The following is a 26,814-nucleotide window of genomic DNA, read 5'->3' as shown; positions in this document are numbered from 1 at the left end:
ATGTTCACTACCGTCTGCAACTGGCCAGTACTCCGAGTTCGGTCCTTGGGAGGAAAATCAAAGATGTGAGTCCATCTTTTCTAGTCTCTGCAAAATCTTTCAAGCTGAAATAAGGTGTGACAAGAGACTGTCCCGTGTGTCATTAACTGACTCTAGTCTTTTACAGAGAAGATACCACTTTGTCACCCAGAGTGCCAAATGGTTCTTTTCTCATGAAGAAACACTCCCATGGAAAGGCCTAAGAAATACTTGCCAACCAGTACCTAAATAGGTGGCAGGGAATTTTGTGATTTTTTTCTGAGACTTAAGACACTTTGTAAGTTAAAGAAAACTACCATCTAAAATGAACATTCTGTCATCATTCCCCTGGACATGACCCCCAGTCCTAGCTGAAGACAAACACAGGAAACGTAGCCTGTCACTAAAATAAATAGGCAAAGTTAAGAGTTTTCCAACTCGATGAACTATAAGTCCTACTTTTTTTTTTTTCTCCCTCATCAGTGAAAACAGGGCAAGAAATTAAATAATACTTGCTTTCATTTTATGCTATCTTCCAAAAGGTGATAGTGGAAGGTTATTAATGATTAAGCCATTAAAAATTTTATTTTGGTTATAATCAGATACATTTATTATTTAAAAACATTTTCTATTTATTGGTAACCCTATATTATAGGTAGAAAAATGCACCATATAATTAGAACTCCAGACTATGCAAAAAACAGCTATTACAGGGAGTGCTATATTCTATTATTTTTTTGTTATCAGTTATTCTTTAAGAACAAACAAAAACCCCAACAAGCTACACACCTTTACTGCATTCCAGAGTTTTAGGAGTGTAAATCTATAAAATGGGATTCTCAGAAGCAGTAGTACCAGTCGAATATTATAAGTGCTTATTTGAGGTGCTTTAAATTCAAACAGAAAACAATATTTCAGCAAATCTAAATTTTCAAGTTTGGACTTGATGTGTCTTCAGTGGTCTGAGTTAAAGCAATATCATATCAATTAAGCAAAGTAAATCAAGACACCTCAAAAAAGGTGATATAATAAGAAAATGTCAATTTAATCATTTACTTTAGCAGGCAAGCAATTTGTAAACATTCAGTAGCGGCAGCATCCAAGTTACAAACAATTTAAAAAGAAACCAGGATTAGTGATTATAATTTTTCCTTCCCTTTCCCCAAAAGAAAAAAAGAAAAAAAGATGTGGAAATGAATGACTTAAAACACTACAAACATTGAACATTCAGTTATGTCTTCTATCAGCCTTCTATGCATCCGCTCTGTTTTATTTTTAAAGATGTATGTATCTACTCCTAAAATGCATTATCTTGCAATAACTTGTACGTGAGCATTTGCAATCTAGGAAGTTGTTGTTCCTGCACACGGATGTGCACGCATTACTCAGTTTAAATCCCATTTGCAAAGGGAACATTTATGTCTTGATTCAATGCTTCTTTGACTTCGAGTGGCAGGGTGTCAAAAAGGTGATCTTCCACAACAAGCCCGCTTTTCTTGAGCAGGCGACACTGGCCCAGCTGGGCTGGCAGGCGGTCCAAGCAGTTCCCCTTCAGCTCCAGCTGGGTGAGCTGGGAGAGCTGACCGATTTTCTCCGGGAGGGAGGTGATGCAGTTTTGCCCCAGATTTAAAGTCCTCAACTTAACGCATTTGAACAATTGTTTTGGCAGACTGTCCACTTTGTTCCCCGTGATATGCAAATGCTGCAGGTTCTGAAGCAATCCTATATCTATTGGAATCATTGAAATGTTGTTGTAGCTTACATCTAAGCATCTGAGTTTCTGTAAACTAAACACTGCCACTGGTAAGGATTCGAGCTTGTTGTTGGAGAAATAAAGTGACTCCAAGTTTTTGACATGGGTGATGGAGGGAGGAATGGTAACGATTTTATTATGCCACAATTTTAAACAAGTCAGTCGTTTTAAATGCTGGAAACTGATGATTTCCTCAATTGTGCGTATGTTGTTTGATTTTAAATCCAGTTCCTGTAAATTAGAGAGGCTGAAAATAGCATGTGGAATTCTCTCTAGCTCACAGTTCTGGAGTTCGAGCTCGGCAACATTCATCATTTTCTTAAGGCTGTTCAGCACTAAAAGTTTAGTGCCGTCATTATGAATGACTAACTTGGTAAGATGTGGAGCCACATCTGTAATGTTGGAGGGAACTTTGGTCAAATTGCTCTTCACGTGGAGAATCTTAAGGTGCCGCAACTCTCGGAGAGACTCAAGCCCTATCATCTTATTGTTCTCAGAGTTCAAATTGCCTATCAAGTACAACTCTCGAAGGTTTTTGAGCAAATATACCCAGGCAGGGATTTCAGCCACATCGGTGAACTTCACGTGAAGGCATCTCAAGTGGTCTCGGAGAAAGCTAAAAGCAGTCTGTTCAACTTTTGCGGGGCAGTGGCAGAGGTGAAGCTCTTGGAGGTTAGTCATTTGAGAAATTTTAGCAGGAATTTTAGCTTCTGGAATCAGTTCAAGTTTTAGCACATCCAGGTCTGTGAGGTCGAAGACAGCATCAGGCACGCCCGACAACATAAACAGATGTAGCTCCTGCTTGTCCTGGGCGTTGCGTGACACATGCTGCCTAAGCTTTTCAAATGTCCACTCGTGGTTCAAACTAATTTCCCTAAGTTTATTTTCACTGACTTCTGACAAGAACACACCAAAACGCTTGGAATACAGCTGGTCGTATTGGTCTACCATGTGTAGAAGGAACGCAAAATCGTTTTTGACATCTGGAATGTCACTGAAACTGCTCTCTTCTCTAACTTTTTCAAAAGAATATTCCTTCAAAGGTATCCTGAATAACCAGAAGAGAGTGTAGAGGCAGATAAAACCATACACACAAATAATGGATATGTAACTGATGAGAAGCTTTTTCAGCATGTAAGCCATGTTGTGGGTGCACTCAAATACTTCGTAGCCAGTCAGGTGCTCAACTTTTGGCCTGCAGACATGTTCGAAGCTGATGGCGTTGACGAAGTTTGCAGTGTAGCAGAGAATAAAAATGAACTTGGCAGTTTTGATAACTGTTTGGACCACGTAGAGTTTATAGATCAAGTCACTATCTTCCACGTGGGCGCGAAACTTCCTTACTTTCTCAAACAGGGCTTTGGCCTGCTCCCCGTCTTTTTTATCCAGGATAGTCATGCTGGGGACTTCGATCACGGGCTTCTCAGCTGAAAATTTGAAGCCCGTTTTGTTGATCATCGGGGTACTGGCGCTGGGGCTCCCTTCATCACTGCTGGTAGACACGTGCTTTGGTAGAGTCTGGGCACCGGTTAGTCTCTGCTTGTTTTCCTCCGAGTCTTCGCATGCTGTTTCAGACAGTGCTTTAGTAGTCCAAGGAGATTCAAAACACTTCCCTAATATTGAAACAAAATGTTCTACTTTTGAGCAGGTTTTGGGATATTTGAACCAAAAGTTGCTACTGACCATGAGAATAATAGTATGTATAAGAGCAAGGTATGGAAAGTACTTAGAATACCACGGAAGGGCCAGATGGTAACACATCTGATTAATAAATACATATTGCTGAAAATCCAAGTTCGTTTTTCGGCCTGTCGGATCTTTCTTCTCCTTCTTTGCCTCCTGATTTGGAACTGTGGAATCTGTGTGAGGATATGTGGCTCTGAGAGGTATGTCAGGTGTCACAGCAGGTGCGCCAAAGGAAATGTCATCTGTCGCCCGCCCACGTTGGTCTTGGTCAGTGGCTGCTTCCATCTTCGGGATGTTGGTGGTGACATCGGCATTTCCCGGTGGTGTGTGTGCCTTTGAATTTACAGGAGATGGCAATACTGGCAAGCAGACCACCTGATCTTTGGTAAGTTGCATGGTTCCTGCAAAGATGGCTACCATCAACATAACGACAGCCAGGTAATCCATAAACACGTCCCACCATGGTTTCAGGATTCGGTAAGTTGGCTGGATGTCATTAAGTGAAGCAACTTCTGCAAGGGTAAACATTCCTAGAAAACAAACACAAAAAAGACATTATTACCGATGTGCAAGTGAAAACATTAAATGAAAAAACCTTTCGCATGCTCCAAACTAAGTTTTCTCATCCAGGTACTATCTTTTTGTCCAAGATGGGTATAGTGAAAATAAATAAATAAATAAATAAACATACATGAAAAAAATGATGTACTAGCTCTTTTCTCCTAGCCCAAGAGTGGGCAAAAATGGGTGGGGAATAGACTGTCTTGTACGTAAAAAATAATGAGTCTGCACAAGGTCTGTTGTGGTTAGAGTAGAAAGGGGAAAGTAGAAATTCAAGAGCTATTTAGGAGACAGAACTGAAAGACTTGTAACTTACTGGACCTTGAAGAAGGACATGAGAACAGGATGATATCTGCTGTGGACTAGAATGATTTAAGGTTAAGAATAAAGTTTTGAAGTTTTGAAGTAGGGGGTTGGGATGACTTCTACTTTGTACATGCCTAAATTGAAGAGTGTGTGCATACTCTTAAACTCTGGATAGCCTGTGTACCGGCCTCGGGCCTACCACTTAATAAATGGTGTGATTCTCCAAGCCGTATATTTTTCTTCTGTAGCGAGGGGATGATAACTTCTAAGGGTTGTTGGAAAGCTTAAATTAAGTCATGATTATAAAGCTTTTAGCACACCCTTTGGCCTCAAGTATTTGTTAGCCCTTTACGTTAGCTCTTATCACTCTGATGGAAATGTCCCTCAAACAGTTAAATCAAAGGTCTACAGTGTGAAAGGAGTCTTAGTCTACACACTTGGGATTTATCAGCATATGTAGCTGAAACTCTGGCCTGATGGAAACCATGTGGAATGAGAAGAGGTTCAAAGACACAGGTGGGCATGAAATGATTGGTGATGAGGACACCAAGTCAGGATTAATAAGACCTTTGATCTCTACCAAAGCCAGTGACCCCATCGGCAAGGAAGAGAATCCCAGGACACTCAAAAATGTGGTTACTATTCACTAACAGCCGGCAGCTTTACAGTCCTGAAACTAGTTATACAAATAATACAGTCCAAGGACAACCATTCCGGAAGTAACTAAGAAAAACACAATGTTTATTTATAGTGGCAAGAAATGGGAATGGGCTTCTGTAATCGTGGATGGGAAACAAATGTTTACCTTCTTGAATGCAGAAGTTTCAACTTCTTGAAAAGCAACATTACCACATTCTGCTTTTTCAGGGAGTTTTCAGGTTCCCATATTCATATATAAAATTATTTCTAAAACTAGCAAAAAGATAAAGGCAAGGAAAGTACCTAAGGTTCTGGGAATGTATTTATTTTTTAAATAAAGGGTGAAAGACAGATTTTTATCTCTCTATGCAAAAGGTGCCCAGAGTGCTGTATTGAAAAGGATTCTGAGGCTGACTCTGGCTTTAGTAGGAATTAGTATTATGACTGATTACTAATGCCATTCCTGGAATGACAAAATGCAGAATGGTGGCATTAGTACTTTTACTCTGCTTATTCTCTCTCTTTCAGATTAAGTCTCAGAAAGTAGGGAGCATGTCTTTTTTTCTGAAATTTCCCCGCACGTCTAGTACTACTGTACAGAGCAGGTGCATGATATTTTATAATAAAAAACAATAAATATCTATTCAATGGTAATAGCAATTCTCATATAATAGTTTTTAAGTGAATATCTTTTATGTAATCAGGTAAACATGAGCCCAAGAACTCCAAACACATCTACACCATTGAGTTGTATTTATATTTTGTGAAAAATGCTAGAAATCACTTCAGGGCTTAAGTATGAAATGTCTGGCAAACAGTCTTTGTAAAAAAATTTACTAAGGGAGTAGAGAAAAGAAAAGAAATACTTGCACCTCAGTATGGGGAAGTGGCAGATAACATCCCCACAGGAACCCCTTTATTCTGAGCTTTTATATTTTGTTTGTGAGTGGCTTAGGAATTAAGCAGGAAGCAAGGCCCCTGGAATGCACAGTGGGCCTAACTAAATGAGAAACAGTGTAACCACGTGCCCTGGGACCTCTTTAGTCACTCTCTAGAAGCACAAAACACAGTACCCATCCAGATTTACAGAATGGCTCTTGCTTCATGTACAAAGACTAGAAAACATACCTCACACACATCTATTCCAGGAAAAGAACTTCATATGGTCACACCAGGGACCATGGTTTTAATGGTCCATCAGTATGGGTGATAAAAAAAAAAAAAATTTTTTTTTTTTTGCATATTAATACTTCTTTCTAATAGGATTTTTCTTCACGTTTCAAATAGCTGTACTGGGCTCTAGAGAAGCCAGGATAGTTGAGTTGGAAGACTGAGGGAGGAGAGAAATTTGAAAGTCACTGTACTGAGAATGTTGGTTACTTGTCTTTTAAGGCTTGATTATTGTAACTGGTTTCTCTGCCTCCAGTCTTGACTCTTTCAATCTATCATCTACCCTGCTGCTCCTGGTCCTTTAGTTAAAACTCCTCTCCTCTTAGTGCTCTAGGTTGATAACCTCTTTCAGCTTTTCCAACCAGCCATTCTCCCTTGTCTTCTACACAACATGTCTTCCACCTGGAATACTCTTCCCCAATCCCCTTCATGAGGCTATCAGGTTTCTCTCGGTTTTTCCAGGAAGCCCTCCCTGACCCCTAGTCTGGGTGAGGTGCTTCTCTCATGTGCTCCCATAGGATTCTGCACCTCCACCCATCACAGCACTTATCACACTGTGGTAGAAACAACTGTGTACCTGTCGGATCCCCCACTAGATTATAAAGTCAATGAGGAGAGGGACCATGCCCATCTTCTTCCTTACTGCTACGTAGCAATGCCTGACATACAGTGGGTGCTCAATCAGTGAAAGAACATATGAGCTCTTGATAATCATCTTCGGCATTATCATCATCATCAAAATTCCTCAGAACATTTGTTAAGTGTCTCCATATGGTACTGGGCAAAAGAAAATTTTCTCAAATTTAATTGCTACCACAAAGCAACATGGGCCCAACACAAGAATAAAAACTCCAAGCTAGGCCTCAGCATAAAAATATATAGCTAAAGGACCACACAGCAGAGAAACTGTGGGATCCTTGTAACCGGTGATATGTTGCAGCTGTCAAAGCTTCAATGTTGGTTTTCAAACACTTTGTCCTCGGGAAAGGCTTTGCTTCCAGGAGAGAGAGAAGGCTGATTACTTTCCCAGAGGAGGAAGAAAGGTAAAGGTGGGTGCAGTACTGTAACCTCACACAGACCCCCACCGTTTGCCAGCTCAGCCCCCCACATCCCTGCAAGGGTGACGACAGCTGAACAACGAGACCAGCTTGCCAAGACTGCAGCCTCGGACGGGCCCTTCCCCTCCAGCATGCTGTCTACTCTGCCACTCTCCTCCAAGGGTTTGTGCCCCTGCCATTTCCTCCAGCACAATCCCTTTCTTCTTTATATTGAACTCATCCTTATTCTTTAAGCTCCAGCTCAAGCACTACCTCCTTCGCCGAGCTCCTATCATACTGACTAACAACATCCGCTTCCAAGGTTGGTTCTTTCAACTAGATCCTGAGTTTCTGGTGGGAAGAGGCTGTGTCTTATTTGCCTTTGTGTCCAACATGTCCTATTCTCTCTTCTGAAGAACAGAGAAGGCATTTAGTGATGTGATGGTGATGACGACGATGATAATAAAAGCAGCTACCCAAATGCCATTAACAGTGAATGGAAAAATAAAATGTATATTCACAAGTTAGAATATATGGCAGCAAAGAGAATGAACAATCTGGTTACATGGGTGTGTTCAGTTTACAAAATATGATCTGCACAATTAGGCTATGGACCTTTTTTGGTACGTATGCTTTAACTGCCATAAAAAGTTTCAAAAAGAAATGGTAAAAGAAGCTGGAGCACAAACAGCTGCCCTAGGAATGTGTTGTGACACCAGACTGAGGCTTTGCCGCACCCCCCATCCCAAGGCACACCCAGGGCTGGTTGGGGTCACGGGTCAGGAAGCTTGTGATCTTCCTCTGGCACCTACCCTTCCTGTCTATCTCCCCAGCCCAAGAGAAGGGACCTGTTTTCCCTGGAGTATGAGGTACTGAATCTGTCACGGAAAAGAGGACGCAGAGGTATGCAGAGACAATGTGCAGAAGCTCTGGCTGGAAACGGTCGAACATACACAGATAGAACACAAGTGGAACATCGCCTGAATGTACAAAGAGGACCTAAGTGGAATTCCATCTAACCTTCACAACATTACTCTAAGCTGCCAAAGTGTTATTATTCTCCCTTGACAGGTAAAGAAATAGGCTCCCGGGAGTTGAGTCACAGAAGTCAAACAATTAGTAGTAGAGCCTGGACTTAAAATCTCATCCAAGGCTAAACCACACGTTCTTTCTACCAGATTACATTGCTTCTCTTTACTGTTCATGTTTGCAGTGCTTTAGGTGTGTAAATTACTTTTCTATACAATATCTCAACTGATTCTTACAATAACCGAGTGAATTCGGCATTACTATTGCTGAATACTATAAGGAAACCTGAGGCACAAAAGCTTAAATGACCTCCCAGAGCTAATTAAGCGCAAGAGCTAACAGAACCTTTCATCTCCAAACTTTTTTCTCTATCACACAGTCATGGCTAAGAGGTGGCTGTTGAAGGGGGGATGTTCTCACTTCTCATTGCTGTCCTTAGCTTTGAGGACACAAAGGAATACAGTTATGTAATCACCTCCTGCAAGGCAACCTTTCATGACATTCACTCAGAATTCAAGAAAACCATGAGCCAGGCACCATGGTGGGGAACACAGAAGTGATGTCGCCCTGCTCCTGCCCTCAAGAGGGCCCTGGTCTACTGGGGGATGGCAAGCAATGGGCGTGCTATTATAACACGGTAAGAAAGTTGCTTTCACCTGGTTAATACAAAGTATAGGAGAGGCACAGGACAGGGAAAGCTCATGTCTGCATTTCGTAATTGGGAGGGTTTCTCAGAGAGATGGTTTTAAAACTAGGACCAGAAGAAAGGGGACTATTATGGGATGGTACGAAGGGTAGGGAATACAATTTTGGCAGAAAAAATAGCAAGTGTAAAGATATAGAGAGAAATTATGTGTCACAGAAACCACACACAATTCTAATTACCCCATTATTAGTCTAGTATGCACCCGTACATTTTATGGTTATACCAAGAGATGAAAATCAAAGCATGGATGACTTATGGGCCATAAGGCAGTAAACCAATACTTACCTGCACTATCAGCTACTGATTAGCTCTTATCTCAAACAGGGACTTCGATTAATGTGTCTGTTATCCTGTCTGACCCATCAAAAACTGGGTAAAAACTTCCTACTTCCCAGGGAGTCTTTCAACCATTAGCTGAATTAAACATGCAACGGCACTTTGAAAATTAAAGTTGCTTGTCATATAATGTGTTCTTTGTGTGTGTGCAAAGTATATTAAATACATATTCACATAATATAGTATATATTAAGGACATAATGATCCTCAGGTGACTTTAAGTGAAAATCGAGTCAATGAGAGGAGATCAGTATCTAGCTTTCTGAATCCCATATATCTTGCTTGACCTTGTATCTCTTTAGTGATTTAAGACTCAGAATGACTATAAATGGTTATTAGAGGATTTTTTTTTTTTTTAAACCTGAGGAAGGCACACTTAGTAAGTATTAGTTGCAGACATTCTTTGGGTTCTCCTTTATAATATGTCTGTTGCAAAGAACTTAAAGAATTATATGACAAGGAAGTGGATTTCACATTCCAAAGCCTCTCTGTCTCTGGCACATATGAAAACCAGATTAACATTCTTGTGAGCAAGCTTTTGTCATGGAAGTCACGAAGCTTTTTGCACAAGAACTAAAAGGGGGAAGTTACTGGACTTTGGTTGGACAAAGATGAATCAGAAAATAACAGACTGAATCTCAATTCTTTTATGATATATAATTCTGTTTTCTTATCTGAGAGTATGACCAGTAATAATGGAATAAACCAATAACTCAGAGCCAGGTTCAAAATTAGAAGCTATGTTGATTGGAGAACCTCATGAATATGCTAAAAAAACTGAATTGTACATTTTTATGGTATATGAATTATATCTCAATAAAGCCATGAAAATTTAGAAGCTAGAGTTCAATCTTTGTTTTACTGGCTAAACTACCTTTTCAACAGAAATAGGACGGTGAAAGTAGGCAGGGCTGTAGCATAATTGTAGATATTCATGCTAGACTACATGCTAACTTCAAATATATTTTTAAATAAATGCTATGCTATTAAAATTATACTGAATTTTACTCATCCTCTATGAGCATCCATGCTTCAGCTGTGAATACCAAAAATACCTACTTCACAGGGTCATTTATTGAAAACATCCAGTTCAGGGTCTGACACAAAGTAAACCCTGAAGGATATTTCCTGACTCTGAATGCTGAAAAAGAATCTCTGAGGAGAAAAGTAAGCCCATCTTAATCAGTCTTTAACTGATGATTAGGCCAGTGTCTGGAATTTTGAACTAGCACGTAGCAACTATATACGTAAAAGTAATATTTCTATATACATAGAAGAAATAAAGGATTGACAATGGAACTTTTTTCCTATTTCATTAATTCTTTCAAAAACATCTCAATTAAAATTGCTTATATTTAGGAGGTGGCAGATTATATTAGAAAGGGCAGAACTTTGATGCCCTAGAGACCTGTATTCAAATACTGCTCTTGGCTCACATTTATTAACAGTGTAAATGTGGGTAACTTAGCATCCATTAAAAAACTTATATTAATGAGATTACTAATATACAGTAAAATTCTACTATCGAAACATAAAAATATGATCACCTAAAAATAGGATCACTTTAAAAATTAGTTCCACCTGCACTAGGAGGTCATCCCCAATACCCCCATTAAAAAAGGAAGGCAGTCAAACGGCTTAGAAATGTTACTTAATGAAGAGTTTAGTATATGAAAAAGCATATAGCTTCATTAATTAATGTAGCATATAAATTTTCCACATAAGTATGAGTTCCCTATTTAATCAAATACCAATTTTCATTTTCTTTCTACTGTGTTCTGTGAAAAAAATAATTAGCCTTTTTGACCAAATTGGGCAAACGGAAGAACATCCAAGAGATTGTTGAGGATCAAATTCTCAAACCCTTCACTGAAATAAGTCAAAAAAGAACAAATTAAAGAGGCAATAAAGTAAACCATCCCTATAAATAAATAATCCTTTGTTAACATTCAATATACACATGTGCGTGTGCGTACACCCCCCTCATACCCAATTCAGATATCAAAAATTCATATGGTTAAAGAAAATAAATGCTTCAGATGCAAAATGAGAAAGAATGACTCAGGTTCTTCCAAAATAGCTCTGCATTACTGGTATTACATAAGTATTAATAGTTATGGATATTACAGTTATACAAGATACTTTATAGCTGATGTAATTCTATGTACAAATGAAATAATTCACTAATGTTATTCCCTTTAAAAAGATGATAAGAAATTATGCTTCTAAAAATAGTTTTCTCCTTAACACTATTTTGGTTTAGATACCTCAACAATAACTGAAAAAATGTTTAGGGAAGAATCAAAATCAGATTTCACATTGGGCAAAATCGAACCATTTTGCTATTCTCCAAAAACTTTTAATAAGCCCACTGAACACCTGAAAGTAGAGGACTAAAGAAAATTCAGAAATATAAATATGAAATATAAAATGAGCTTTACACAAAGTATATTTTACTACCTATATTTTATATCTATTTGAGCTTTCTCCCTTAGAATATTGCTATTTGCAGAGAAAAATGACTTCAAAGCTAAGAAATATAATTCTAAATACATTTTAGTAGACCTAAGGCAAAATACCTTAGGAATTAACAAAAATGTATTATTATACCGTTGTAGATTTTCTTGTGTTTTTCTTCTAGCTCTCAATTCTAAATGCGAAGGTCTGCATTTGAGAACAAGAAAATGAGACTTTATTCATAGGGCAATGCAAAAGAGCCTCTAAATCAACAGGTTCCACATTTTATTCCACACAATGTCAGAGTTTCTTCTGCAAGTTATCACTAGCATTCCTCCAACCATGAATGCAGGCCAAAAGAATTTCACAAATGTTTCAGTACCTACAGGCCTTATTTAGTGTACCTTCTTCTAGAAAGTTCATTTCATTCAATAAATATTTCTGGAGTATCCTCTACGTGTGCTAGATACAGGTTCTAGGGATAGAAAGGGTAATAATAATAATAAAAAAATTCAGAGCTATCTTTATTCAGAAAACAGTCTAGAGAAAACACAGAGAAGATAATGGCAATGGTGTGATTAGCCCCTAAAATGAGGGCCAGCAATTAACGGACTTTAATAAGGCTTCAGAGAAAGCCATCCTTAGCTCAGAGTGAAGCCCTTTAGAATCCTAACTTCATCCGTTTATGAGGCAGCCAGTGGGAATTTTAAGGGGGCACTTTGAATACCTAATTCTCTTTTTCTTCTGTAGGACAGATAGACATCTTAGACCAAAATTGATCATTTTCCTTTTAAGTTTACTCACTTTTAATAGTTTCTTTAAGTATGACTGGCACATGTCTGAAACTGGGCTAAAGAAAGTGATCTAGGATGGAGGACCCTGATGCCCTTTTTGGCGCCAACATTTTGGCACCAGAGACCGGTGCTCCTATGAGAATCTAATGCCTGATGACCTGAGATGGAGCTGAGGCGGTGATGCCAACGCTGGGGAGCAGTTGCAAAAACAGATGAAGCTTTACTCACTCAACTGCTACTCACCTCCTGCTGTGTGGCCCTGTCCCTAAACAGGCTAGGAACCCGTAGCAGTTCTCGGCCTGGGGTTTGAGGACCCCTGCCCTACACCACTTTCCAGTGTCAGGAAGTGTGCCACATTCTCTTTCAGTTGTCTCTGGGACAGAAAGCCCCTCCGACCACAAACGCAGGGATATCTGCTCTGCACATGGATTATTGGGAGCCTCTCAATCCTCATTCCTGGTTTATAAAGACTACTAGAAAGTGCCTGAGTATCTTGCCCTGGTGCTCATCTTACTCACCCTCAAGAAACTTCTCAAAGTTAGTAAAAGATACTCAGATAGTCATACACTATACCTTGGATAGGTGGCATATTTAGTTAAAAAGGCTACTTGACAGTTTATTAGAAAATCCTAGCCATTAGGACTGAAAATCAATGAAGAGTTAGACAATGGTTGCTCATGACCTTTGCTAAATTGAGTCCCATCTGTCTGTCTGCCTGTCTCCCCATTTTTCCTCCACTTTGGTTTGAATTCCTAACCTAAAGGGAGGAGAGTTTCTTTCATGTGCTTGCCCCCAGGGCCTGGCACAGGCACTTAATAAAGGCCTATAGTAGAATAAACCATGCAGACCTGTAACAGCATTCTAGGCACTGAACCTGTGAGCCAAGTACTATCTCACTATCAATTAAAGTGACATATAAGGTTATTATTAATTATGCCAAAGTCAAAATGATCAGCTCTAACAAGAAGTCTTTAATATCCAAATGGACAACACTATATAACTTTTGAATAGGTTATTCTGAAGGTAACTCATTCTGATTGACCATCTGCATACAATTTGGCTCTTAATTAAATGGTCTACTGAAAACAAAAAGACAAAGGTAAGCTTGGGCACACCCTCACCACGAGATAAGACCAGATCTGGTTCCTGATGGAGAGCAAGTGATAAGCCAGGGAGCACTCTGGCACAGAAGCATAGGAGCAACATTTTAGCATGCAGCCTGGTGATGGAACAGGCCCGGGAGGAAGGAGATCCAGAGAGGAAAACTCCCTGAGACAACATGCGCCCAGAGCCTCGGGCCTTCCTTCTCTGGTCCTCCGGGGGTTTTCTGCCCTTCAAAAGTTCTGACCATATCTGTGTGCAGTTTATGGAAGTCCGTAAACACTTAAATCAGAATACCATATTAAAATGTTGAGCAATTGCCCAAAACCTGTTAAGTGCTCAATAAAAATTAGCTTCTATTATTATTCAATAAAATTATTAAATGAGCCGTTTTATATTTAAGAATCCAATAAAAACTCTTCTTTATCACTATAATAAAAACACTACAAGAAGTTTTGTGTCTTTAGTGATGTACTGATACAAAGAGCCATGGAATCCAGACATTCTCCATTTGCTTTTGGTTTCCGAGAAATTTAGCTTAATTTTATACAGGCATTACAAACATCAATGCCTGGCCTAAGTCTTAATTTAATTATTCACTTACTCATCCCTCCATCCATAAAATATATACTGTACACTTGCGTTAGCACAATGCAAATCCATGGAGAAAAATCTGGTGAGCAAATTCAGACATATTTCCTTTCTCACAGAGTACACAGTGTAGGGGAGAGGAGTATTCATTAATTGAATTTATATCAAATGGTCAAGTAAGAAGCGGAACAGGCAGAAGCAGATTTGCTGTTTAGTGAAACAAGGTTCAGCTGTAGGACCCTTCCTTCTCCCAGGCCCCTTTAGTGACCCTGCGCTGACTTTTTTGTTTCTAACTCTGTGGGGTTTTTTTTTTTTTTTTTTTTTAAGAGTGCTTTCCAATTTCAGATTCCAGAAAACCTAGACCTTTGCTTGCATGGTACTACTGACAGAGGGAAGAGGCATGAGGACTATGCAAACTGAAAAAATATTAAACCAAGTTGTATTCAGAGCCTGCGGTGTGCTGCCGGACCACAGGGAACCTACACAACAAAGGCAGATTCCTGCTGAGATTACTGACAAACTCCTTTTCCGTACCTTTACCGCTGCATATCCATACTATGAAAGGAAAACAGAAAAACAAAGTCTTTTTAGTTGTACACCACACAAAATAAATCCAACCATTCATTCCCTAGGCTATACCATAGGGAACCTACAGAACAAAGGCTGAGGTTACTAACGTGTCTTTAATACTGCATACTCCATACCATGAAAGGAAAATAGGAACTTTAAGCTTTAATTCATAGAAACTAAGAATCACACATAGACTGAATTTCTGGATCTCATTCTCTGTCTCTGAGAAAAGACCACTGTCTCTGGCTGTGGAGCATGTTCTTTAATAAACTTTTCTTTTGTCTCTAACTCTGGCTTGCTCTTGAATCCTTTCCTGTGCTTAGTCGAAATCTCAATCTCTCTCAATCTCTCTCTCTCTCTCTCTCTCTCTCTCAGTGTAGGACTTGAGTCCCCACTCAGGGGGATTTGTACCCATCCTGCATCATAATGAAGGTGGGTAATAGAGGTTTTTCCTCCAATCACCATGATCAGGGAGGAAGTCATGACTGAGTGAGGTGTGAAGAAAGAGTACAACAGGTAGGCTAGGCAAAATGTCCAAAGGCTCTGTGGTGGTGGAGGACGGGAAGGGGGGGGGGTAGGGGAGAGAGAAAGAGGGAGAGAAAGAGACACAGGGAGAGGGAGGGAGGGAGGGAAGGAGGTGGGGAGACAGAGGGGGAGCAAGCCAAAAAACATCTGAAGAACTGAAAGGTTAGAGGCCTGTAGCTTAGGGGTTGAGAGAGATGTGCTGTGTGACATGATACTGGGTTTTGCAAGCCATGTGAAAGTTTTTGATGTCACTGAACTAAGGGCAGTGGGAAGCCATTGATGTATTTTGAGCTGCAGATGAGAGGTGGCTAAAAACTTGTGTCTCTTGAAAGATCACTATGGGCCTAGTGTACAGGTTAGTGGGGGGAGCTGTGAGATTACGAAGGCAGCTATTGCATTACTCTGGGCAAAGGATGAAGGTAAAGATTAGGCTGTGAGTGGTGAAGAAGGGAGTAAAATGGATGCATTTATGAGCTACCAAGCCAAAGAAATAATAACGGGAATTAATAGATTATATGAGGAGGGGGGAGGAGAGAAAAGTGGCAAGGATGACCCCTGGATTCCTCTTAATTCTCCACTTTGTGATTCTGTACTCTTGTCCTTTTATGTCCATTCACAAGGTTTTATTATAACTATATGTTTTTTTCATATGCCCTTTGAATCCTTTTTTCTTCATACATCTTCCAGAATCACCTATTAATCCTTTTATAAAGTAGGTAGATTTTATGTAATAACTGAGAAGAAAAGTAAGCCCTCACATGCTTGGGCATGAAATCTATAAGCTCAGACAGTTCAAAAAATATTACTGTATCAACATACGGATGATTCAATATCTTTTTACAATGCTTCTGGGGTGAGGCACACCAGTAAGAACAAAAATAGTCCTGTCTTCATCTGTGTTTCAGGAGTACATTACATATAATGTGTTGCATGGTACATTATGTGCAATATAATAAAAAAGGAGCCAGCATATAATACTGTAAGAATCCTACAGACAAAGCCAGTGATATTGATGCTAATAAAATTTGGTTTCTAGAATAAACTAAAATAGAAGCTAGTAGAAAAACAAAAGCAAAAACCAAAACAAAAAACAAACAAACAAACAAAACCCTTCATTATCCCATAGTTTCATTCTTTACTGTGCATTTTTCTAAGTAAATAATAGCCAAGCAAGGGGTAGCAAAGATATAAGGGGTATTATTATGAGAAAAAAACCAAATCCTTTAAAACTGCACAAATATAATTTAAAAAATGACAATTATGCACAAATAACCTAGAGTCTCTTTTTAGTGAGCTAATAATTTAAAATTGAATTTTAATTCTTAACAAGTTGGTAGCATAACGGATGAGAACGTGGCTTAAGGAGGTAGCATGACTGCATTTTGATCCCTCCCCACCCCTTACCAATCATTTGTAAAATGGGAACACAAATAATGCCTCATATCACTGTGTAAACTTGGCCTTTCAATTTTCTTATCAACAAAATGGGGATAAAACACCACCGTGATAAGATACATACATCATACTCAGAATAATGTTGAGCACACGGAATGTTTCTACCTCAACTATTCTCCAAAATTGGCTCTAGATGTCCAGAAAAAATTGGGAAAAGTGGGAGCCCCTAAGAAAACCCAAGATTTGGAAATGTGGCAGCAAAGGTATTAAAAATGACTATGAAGGCTTCGGGGGGGGGGGGGGTTATCAATAAAAAACAAAGAGAGAAGAGAAAAATCAAGAAAACCAAGGTAAAGAGGGGAATTGTAGAGAATAAAGATGTAAATCATTCAAAAACGATAGAGATTAAGGAAAATCAAAACTCTTAAAAATAATTAATGACCTTTGCCAATATAATCTCTTAAGAGTGGAATTCACTACTGATGTTAGAAACCATTTTAGAGGTAACTAAATATTCCCCCAAAGGGTTAGCCTTTTAAAGTAATGTGAACAAAGCCTTATTTTGGAATTATTGACAAATTGGTAAACTTGGCTGAATATTATTTTTGTCCTATTTCTAAGGATTTGATAAAACGAAGGAATATTTTATTCATACATTTTCCCTGAGTTATAAAGAATTAGTGGACCTATCATACTGAATCACAATTGAGCAATTTATAGTTCATAAAACCCGTAAACCTTTTTGTATCGGGAAGGTACGAAATATAAATAAGTATAATTTCTAATTCAGTTTGCTGTTACTTATTTTAGATGAGTTGCTTCTTTGAAGATTACGCCAAGAGCTCTGACTTTGGAAAACTTGGGATATTTCTTTTCTGATAAGCCATGATATTTTTTTAACTCTGAGAAAAGAAGAAAAAAAAACCAAGATAACATTTTTGAAAATATGTGTTACATACTACAGTGCCATTGATTCCAATATATTTATTTAAGTGCCTGGTAACTTTAACTGTGCAGTCATTAACAGTGCTTCGCAATCCATTTCATGTCATTGCTTACAGAGGAGAGGACACTTGCACACACACGCCCTTGGGTAATAAACTGAAAAGAGCACACACGACCAGACCCACCCTTTAGGCTCTACCCAAGCCAACTTATATTTCAGCCATCTGGTACTCACTCTTGGAACATCCATCGGGAATTCCAGACTAAAGTATCAAATATTGGATGTGAAATAAGGTCTAAATCTTTTAAGTGACAGAATTTATTCATCTGAGGTGTGATAATTTTGGGAGTGATTAAATGCTATCTTCTCTTCTTCAGGAGAACCAAAAACAGTAAAAACAGATCATTATAACCAAGATAAAATTTGCTCATTTGTGTAATTTTACATGCAACACATGAGGACTATGATTATGTCTATGTTCTTGATGGACCAGTATCATTAGGTAGAGGCTGCTAATGCTACAAAATATTTAAGACTGAGGGTGGTTGTTTATCATTCACTGATTCATTCTAAAACACTATACATTGTTAGGTACTAGGGACTTGTAATTGACCTTGCCCATCATAAACTTTACGAAACCTTTGTTGTCATAAGGCCAGCAAGCTCATGCCATTTACATTTTTGACAAATATCTGGCTTAGGTAATGTGACAGGTGTTGAGAATATATACACAGTAGAGCAAGACAGATACAGGTCTTGCCCTCTTGGAGCTTAAAGATCTGTCCATGCTTACCTTAAGTATTCTGGAAAAAAGGAAACATAAAGTACTAACACCATTCTGCCCAGAATTATTTAGGGTAAATAGTTCTAGTATATCCTAATCAAAAATGACAGCAAAGTACATGAATGTCAAGAAAATGATGATTGCTGAGACCAATGCAATAAGCAATAAAAGTAAACACATTCACTTTCTGAACTGGAAAACTTTTGAGAGCGACAAATGTTAGAGAAGGTAGGACACAGGATAAGGAATAATTGGGACTCTTCCGGGAAAACCAGGAGTTGATGTCACCCTAACTATAGGCCACATGTGCTAGAACATTCTGATGTTATTATGTAATGCTCATATATAAACACAAGTCGACATTTTTTTAAGCAAATAATTTGCAGACACATCCTATCTTAGCTATTTCACAGCTATTAATCATTTCAAAGTAGTTGATGCCTCAGTATAGTCGTCACTGCTTTCTGACTGTCTTTTTATCATGGGAGTATGTTACATGTTAGCATTATTTTCTAGTAAGAAATCTAGAGTTAAAAAAAAAAGATAAAATAGAAACCATCTAAACATCATTTCCCACACTTTTCTATACACTAGGCTAGACATAGAAAATGATAATATTTGTACGGTACAAAGCAGAAAACACATGAAGCTGCTCACGGCTGCAGTGCCCTACACTTTGGGTTGACAGAGTGTTTTAGCAAAACATGCACTTATTCTGGCAGCAGTGTGCTACGGCATACCACCCAAGAAACGGACCCAAATAATGCAACACACTGACAGAGGTTTGTTTGCACATCTGAGAGTAAAGAATACAAGAAGGGATGAAATGAATAATTCCCCCTAGAAAGAGAATAGGTCAACATTACCTTTCAGAAGATGTTGACAAAATGATATCAAAAATTATACTGAATGTGAAAATATAAATGAGAAGACAAAAAAGAGTAGAAGAAAATTCCATGCTGTGAGCATTAATCTGTTGATATGCTCATGGATATGGTACCATCAAATTTTTTTTTTTTTAACCACAAATACATTAGTTGAGGATAAGAGCTACAAACTGTCCTTTTCATTTGTATATCTTTAACCCTGAATGGCGTACTTTCTGAAAGGAAAGGAACAAAGTCAGAGGTGTTGAATCCTACTACCTACATATGGCCACTGAAACCTTCCAAAGTAGGTCCAGATGGGTTTAAAAAAAAAATTACTCATTTACTCCCAGTACAACTTTTTAATCAACATAGTTTTTCCTTCCTGTGATAAGACTACTCAGTATGCCCCAGAAACCATTCTACCATTCTACTTTTTGGTAACAGATACTGCTACCATCACCATCTAGTTTAGATGGGAGCAGTGTTGTCCAACTCAGGATAACATTTCCCAGGCTCATTTGCAACCAAGTATTGCTGTGTAACTGAGCTGGGCCGATAGGATGTAATAAGAAGTGACTGTTCGCTTGGTAGCAACCTCTGTCAAGACAAGGCTACTTGATTTGGCCCTCCTTTCCCCTTTTTCTTATTGGCTACAAAATGGGAAAGCAGGCTCAACCTTAGAAACCAAGTATGAGGCCTGCCAGTGCCTGGCTGCTCACATCAGGACTACCACATGAGAAGGAAATAACTATCCTATTTAAGCTGTTCTATTTGGAAGTCTCTGTTACAGCAGTGACCAGTACCATAATTAATAAAATTCTGAACTCCTAAAAAATGCCTCTAAATAAAAGCACAGAAATACAAAGACTCTTCTTATAGTTGATCCTTAACTCTAATACAAGAATTTCCATAACTACTGAAGACTTACAGTGGAAGATAGAAACAAAATAATTTCATATTAACAAATAATCTATTAATGCACTTAGACATTATAAGTAATATAAGTAAACATAAAATGATAGAAAAGTAACCGTAAAAAAACTTCAAGGATAACACCCATGAGAGACAAAATACAAGTGACAATTAAGGAGATGGTTTTATTCAGGCTATTTCAACAAGGAGAAAATTCATTAATTCATTAATGAGGGCTGTCTCAAAGACAAGGAAGGGTCCTGGAGTCCCATAAGAGCAGGTAGACGAGGGAATCATCTGACAGTCTTATGGAAGTCAGGAGGAAGGATGGAGGTGGGTCTTATCTCAGAATATCTGAGAGTAAGGTACTCCTTTCTGGTTTCCCAGAACACAAAATGGTAGGGAATTTTCCAGAAATAGGGCTCCAGGAAAATGCAACATTGTCAGATCTAATTAAGAAAGGGGCAATATGGAACCTCTCCTAGGGAATGAATGGGTCGGGGGGCGGGGGGGGGGGAAGGCAGGGGCGGGGAGGCGCAATAATTTCAGTGTTCCAATTTAAAAAGAATTTTATCCAGAGTACTGAAGAAGGAATGGAGAGAGAAAAGACTGGAAGAAGGAAAGTGAATGAAAAAGTTACATTAGTTAAGATGATTTCCAGGTAAATTAAATTTTTTAGCTTGAATAACTAGGATTGGTGCAATAACCTGAAGAAGTCTAATAGTCAGGTCTAAGGTGGCATTACTTATTTAAGAACAATCGTGATATGGAAGAGATTACCCAAGGAGAGTACCTACAGAGAAAACAGTCAAAGAATCTGCGGATCACTAACACTCAGGGAACAGGTAGAAGAAACGGATTCAGCAAAGGAGAAGAAAGAGTCAGAGGAGGAGTAAGAGAACTCTGTCCTGGAAACCAAAGGAGGCAAACACTTAAAGAAGAGAGTGGTATGCAATATCACGAGCTAGTCCCAGAAGTTAAAGAATAAAGAGTGACTGCAGTTGAGTCGCTCGAAAACTTAAGCCTAAGCACTGAGTGAAGTGTGGCTCGCTGTGGGCAAGGATTAAGTGGGGAAGGGGCTATTCGCTCCTCGAAACTTGGCTGGGGAGAAAAACAAAGCAACAGCAAGGAGAGGTAAAGTCTGATGGCGGGGCATGTTTTTTAGGATAGGAAGGTAGAAGTTGATAATAGCAGGGTGAGAAATTAGACATGTTTTACATGTAGCCATTTCTTATTTTGAGCATGAAGTTAAATCATATACAGCAAACACATTTCTACTGGGAGCTCTGACTCAAGTATGTAGCATGCTGTTACAACTAAATTAAGGTACTAAGATTAAAGAATTCATAATTTTACGGAAATTCTTAAACAGAGGTTGGATATATTGTTTGCTTTTCCCTTCAGTAAGTTGGTAAATATTAACCTTGCTAACCACCATATTACTTATCCAGTCATAAAACTTTAAAGGATCCTTTTGGGAAAGTCTAAATTAAAAAGAAAAAAAAAAAAGCGCCTTGCAAAAAATAACTCCACAGCCCACATAACCTTGAAATGAAAACACAGCACATGGACATATGAGTAACTCTGTATATGTTCAAGTAATGAAAACAGTATCTGGCTTTCTCACCTATTCAAACTCCCTGTGAAGGCCCAGCATTAAAAGAGCTCAAGTCAGAATACACTGAGAGGAAGGAGGTCAGAAAAAATACTTATTATGCCAAAGGAGAGTGGTGGTGACAATCTACAGCAGCTTCATTTACTTCTCATTTCCCTGGCTGCAGTATGGAGGGGGAAAGATGAGGAAGGGAGGAGAGGTGGCATGTGTTGCTGGCATCTTTAAGTGGCAATCTCAGGCTGTATTCTCATCGTTCAACACTGAGAGTACTGCAAATATACAGGAAAAGACAGGAAGGAAACTATCCTTTATTGAGCAACCAAACACTCACATATACTCGAGCTCATTAAATTGTCACATCCTCCCTGGACAGTGGTGTTACTGTTCTAGTTTTATTCAGAGAGAACTGACGTTTAGAAAGTTTGAAGTTGACCAAGATTGCGCAGTTATTAAATTATGCCCTCCCTCCCCCAATTTAAAAATGATCAGAAGGAGCCCTTAAGTGAAAGAGACAAAACGTTGGTTTTCAAAGGCCGCCTCAGGACACAAGGAGCAAAGTCTAAAAAGTGAATTCACCACTTACAACAGAACTGCCATTTAACAAGTGTTACCTAACTAATGCCTTTATCATCATCTCAGGTTCTAAAAGCACGTACACAGACTCCAACTAATCTGACTCTTACAAACTGCTGCGACAAAGAAATAGCTGAAGCTTCATTTATCAGTCAAGAAATTGTTGGTTTCAACAAGGAAACAGCATAGCTGAGCTTAGAACTGGAGAGTTCTATAATATCCAGGCACTAGAACAGGCCTCATGAGTGTTACAGCCTCACAATTTTACTTACCTTCAGGAGTTCGCCAAGTCAGACCAAATATTCAGTATAAGCGCTTCTTTAAATTTAGGTTACGAATATCCTTTTAGTCTGAATTCATTTATTATAAACTGTAACTGTAATTCTTAAAGCGTAAATAACTTGGGCCAGCCAGTTCATAAGTACAAAATATGTACTGACTATGAACACAGTACTGCCATGGCTATGATTCTAGGAATATTAAAAGAGGGCTCGGGGACTTAAATCAGAGCTAAGATTCTTACTCAGTGAGAGGGTAGGCTGTTTTTACTATATTCTTATAATTTTACTCAGCCAAATAAATTTCCTTTAGTGCCTCTGAAAAGATGCACCATTGGCATCCCCATATACATTCTCTGTCTCTTAAATTAGTAATGAAAAAAAAATTGGCATTAGAGAAAATATTTCTACCTGTTACTTTTAATTATGGAGCCACTGGTTATACAATCCAACCTACCAGGTTGAATCCCAGTAATCTATATTTAATAGCTATCTATTTTCCATAACTGTGGACTATGAGGACGTAGTGTGTTGCTTAAATGACTCAGGATTTTATTTACTAATAATACAACACAAGCAGAAGAAAAACCAGCTCTGAATTGCACAAGCATAACTGAGATAGTAATACCACTCCTACAAATTACAGGCCTCCTCTAAATCAGATTGTAATCAATCTCATATAGAGCATTCTGCCCAGTAAAATCTGCCTTAATTGGTTTTCTTTCTGTTGCTGTTGAAAAACACAGTGAGCCAGCCTAGGCAGCAGCATTGTGGGAATTTCAGACACACACACACACACCCACTCACCCACTCATTTAAAGTATATCTAGTTTTTAAGGAAATACTAATAAGGAACGGGTTGAGAGTATTTTCCACTAGTTTAAAAATAAAGCATTCTACCCCTGGAAAAAAAAAAACCAAACCCTTAGAATTATAGAAACAGGAAGCAGCAGCTGGATTTATCATCCTTCACTTCCTCTGAGAGTCACAGTAAAGAACTCCCCATAGAGACAAAAGCGATGGAGGGGTTAGCCTCCTCCTGCCTGGACCCACAGTGCTGCTGCTGCTGCTTCTAACAATCCTGGTAGGCCACTTCAAAATCACGCTGCTCACCTCATCTTATAAAGCTTTCTGTGCCCAGACCCCACATTGTGATAAAACGAAAAATCTATCTAGAATTTAAATACACATATACAATTGCCCTTGGTCTTGGAAGAGCCAAGCTCTCATCTCTCCTGCGGATCTCTTCTGGGCTTACTTCTGCAGGCTTCAGTTGGATGCCACACCCTGAGGGGGTGCAGCCTCCTTCTGGTTAGAGATCAGGCTTCCTTCAGGCGCCTGTGATTACAGCTCAAGTGCTTCATTTCTCTTAGCCTCAGTTCTCTCATCTGTGAAATGGCAATGAGGCCATCTATTCCACAACATGGGTGTAATAAACAGTAAGTGAGATACTGACTGTAAAATACTTTTGTAAATCAAACATAAATAATAACAGATTAGAACAGCGATATACATCTTCGTAGAAGGGTTTTTTTTTTAGCAGTTCCAAAGCTTCCACAAACATTATCATTTCATTTGATCCTCAATATGATACAGTAGGACAGGTGGTGATGGCAGCGGCATCATCACCATCTTCATTATCAACACTGTTATCATTACTGTTTTCTAAATGGGCTAGTCTGGAGGAACAGAGTATGAAAATTGTGCCCTTTGCAAGCATCCAAATCATTAGAAAACATCTATGGCAGCACATGAGTGATAAGTACTAGACTGGGAGTTAGGAAAGCTGTTTGCCCATTTCAGGTCTGCTAATCTGGGCAAGTCCCTTAATCTCTCCAGGCGATATGATTCATCCATTTGTCACCGGGCTGGTGGGAGACAAAAATAAATTAGACCTGGTTCCAGCTCTTGAAGAATTCACTTGGAGGCAAGGGTGGGGGATGAAAACAAGTGACATACAAACAGATTAATTACAATTAGTATTTACTTAAAATACAGAGTATGAACAAAGTGCTGTGGGATCACAAAACAGGAAATGACTAACTTTGGGGAACTCATGTAAGAATTACACTCATTTGTAAACTGGGAAAAGAAGGAAATCAGATTACATACTTAGTGACGTCCCTTTTGGGGCTAAAACTCTGAGAAAACTAAGCTTAGAGAGACTGTCAGCAATATCAATGTACAGCACAACTCCTTACACATCTGCTCACAGCAAACACACCCTTTAAAATAATTTAGCTATTTTAGTGCTAGAAAACGTATTTTAGAAAAGTTTGAAAAATAAAAATATCACTCAAATACAAATCATACTGTAAGTCTGTGGAAGTTTTGTGGAAGCTGGGTCTATAGTTAGCCCTAGGTGTAGTAATGACAAGGCTAGATTCTAGAGCCAGACTAGGTTCAGACTTTTGAGTTTACCAGCTGTGTTACTAGGCGAGTTACTTGATTTCTTTATGAAACAGTGGTGGAGGGTAGTAGCAGTAGTAGTAGTAATAATAATAACAATAACAATAATAATAATGATGATGCTACCACCTACCTCAGCGTTGTTGTGAAGATTAAACGAACTAATACAAGCACTTAAAACAGTTCTTAGCATAAAATAAAGGCTGTCTGAGTTAGCTACTGTTGTGATTTGTGAAAGTGTAATAATTGGCATTTTTGGATTGCTTTTCTGAAAATATTCTTTTAAGCTTGGAAGTGTCTGATTTGGTGCTATTCCACAATTTTTACTTCCAAGAAATTTATAGAGAGTAATGAAATGTAGGTTGCCTGCTTCAGAAATACACTTCAGCAGAACTCTGAAAAAATGTGACACACTAACTATGATTAAAAAAAACTTATTTCCAGTGTCAGATATGAAACTAACACAGACAATATAGGTTTAAGGAGACAGAATCAGAAATGTTTGTATTTCAGAAAACTGTAGGTCTTTAAAGTCAGAGTTTTGAATGATATTTTGGAAATTACAGAAAAGCAGAAAATGAAGAGGGAGGGATGCCCATAGTCCTGTAAAAATTCTATTGTTTTTGTTTTATATTTAAAACATAATTTATAGTACTTAAATATTATAAACATTCAAGGTAATATTAAAGATGCAAATTTAGCCACCCAGCAAAAATATAAGCATTTAAATAAAGTTATTTTGACTGAATTCACACAGAATTTTAGCAAATTATCTAGACTATTAACAGTATTTTTTTTTTATTATTATTATTATTATTATTATTATTATTATTATATAGTACCTGTCAGATGAAACGAATTGTAAATCACACTGGATGTTTTAATTGGCAGTATTAGCAACACTCACCAAACCAAAAGAGTCTGCATTTAATATTTAATATATTAAACAACAGTACTCCATTGGCTTTCAACCAACATCAATACTGACTGACTCATGGGGCCTGCGGTTTTTATCTTAGTCAATAATGCTTAGGTTCAAGCCTCAAAATTAATCATTAAAACCTGCTGCTGCAAAAAATGTTTACCAGAACCCCAAAAGAATAGAGAGGCAGGATATTTATCATACTCTTATTACCTTCTGGAAAGAATGGGTGCTTTTTCTCAATACCGAACAGGTTTCCTTTGTGACTATTCTTACTGCTTTATAACATATCCATAGGAAATGCAGTAATATAATTCAAGTTATAATTTACTGAGATTCAAGTACGTGCCAGGCTAATTGCAAAAGAGGTTTTACAAAGACTATTTCATTTATTTGGTACAATTTCTATAGGCAAATTATTTCCCTAATTTTAAGAGTGAAAAAAAATCTTAGAAATGTTAGGCAACATCCTCATAAAGTCACAAAGCTAAAAACTAATATAGCAGAAAGCAAAACTACACACACACACACATACACACACACACACACACACACACACACACACACTTTTGCAGGTTGTCATTTTAGAGAAATATAAGGAAGATATTTAAATATTCTTGATGAGGTTATTGGATTATTCCACTTAATTCTACTCATCAGGAATTACAAATGATACGGTAGAATAAACTTACAAATGTTTTTGTGGACATATGGTCAAAAATTTAGGAGTAAACTCATAGGAACAGCAATTTTAGGTACCCTTATAAGGTTAAAAGACCACTCTCCTCTAACTAATCCTTATAATCAGAATTAATTAAAAACAAAAAAGTAC

General features: G+C 38.3%; 1 protein-coding gene across 7 annotated transcripts in view; it reads right to left on the bottom strand.

The window, feature by feature from the left end:
* Window positions 1-1,042: 1,042 nt before the first annotated feature.
* Window positions 1,043-26,814, bottom strand: part of LRRC8D (leucine rich repeat containing 8 VRAC subunit D) — a 108,968-nt gene continuing 83,196 nt past the window's right edge. For all 7 annotated transcript variants that reach the window (XM_016122977.2, XM_016122976.2, XM_036236127.1 and 4 more), the window contains one exon: window positions 1,043-3,987. In XM_016122977.2, coding sequence (XP_015978463.2) covers window positions 1,409-3,985 — 2,577 coding nt within the window. In that variant the 5' untranslated portion in view covers window positions 3,986-3,987 and the 3' untranslated portion in view covers window positions 1,043-1,408. The remainder of the gene's footprint in view (window positions 3,988-26,814) is intronic.

This window comes from Rousettus aegyptiacus, unplaced genomic scaffold, assembly GCF_014176215.1.
Source record: "Rousettus aegyptiacus isolate mRouAeg1 unplaced genomic scaffold, mRouAeg1.p scaffold_m13_p_1, whole genome shotgun sequence".
Lineage (NCBI taxonomy): Eukaryota > Metazoa > Chordata > Mammalia > Chiroptera > Pteropodidae > Rousettus > Rousettus aegyptiacus.
This window is presented reverse-complemented; position numbering and strand designations above follow the sequence as displayed.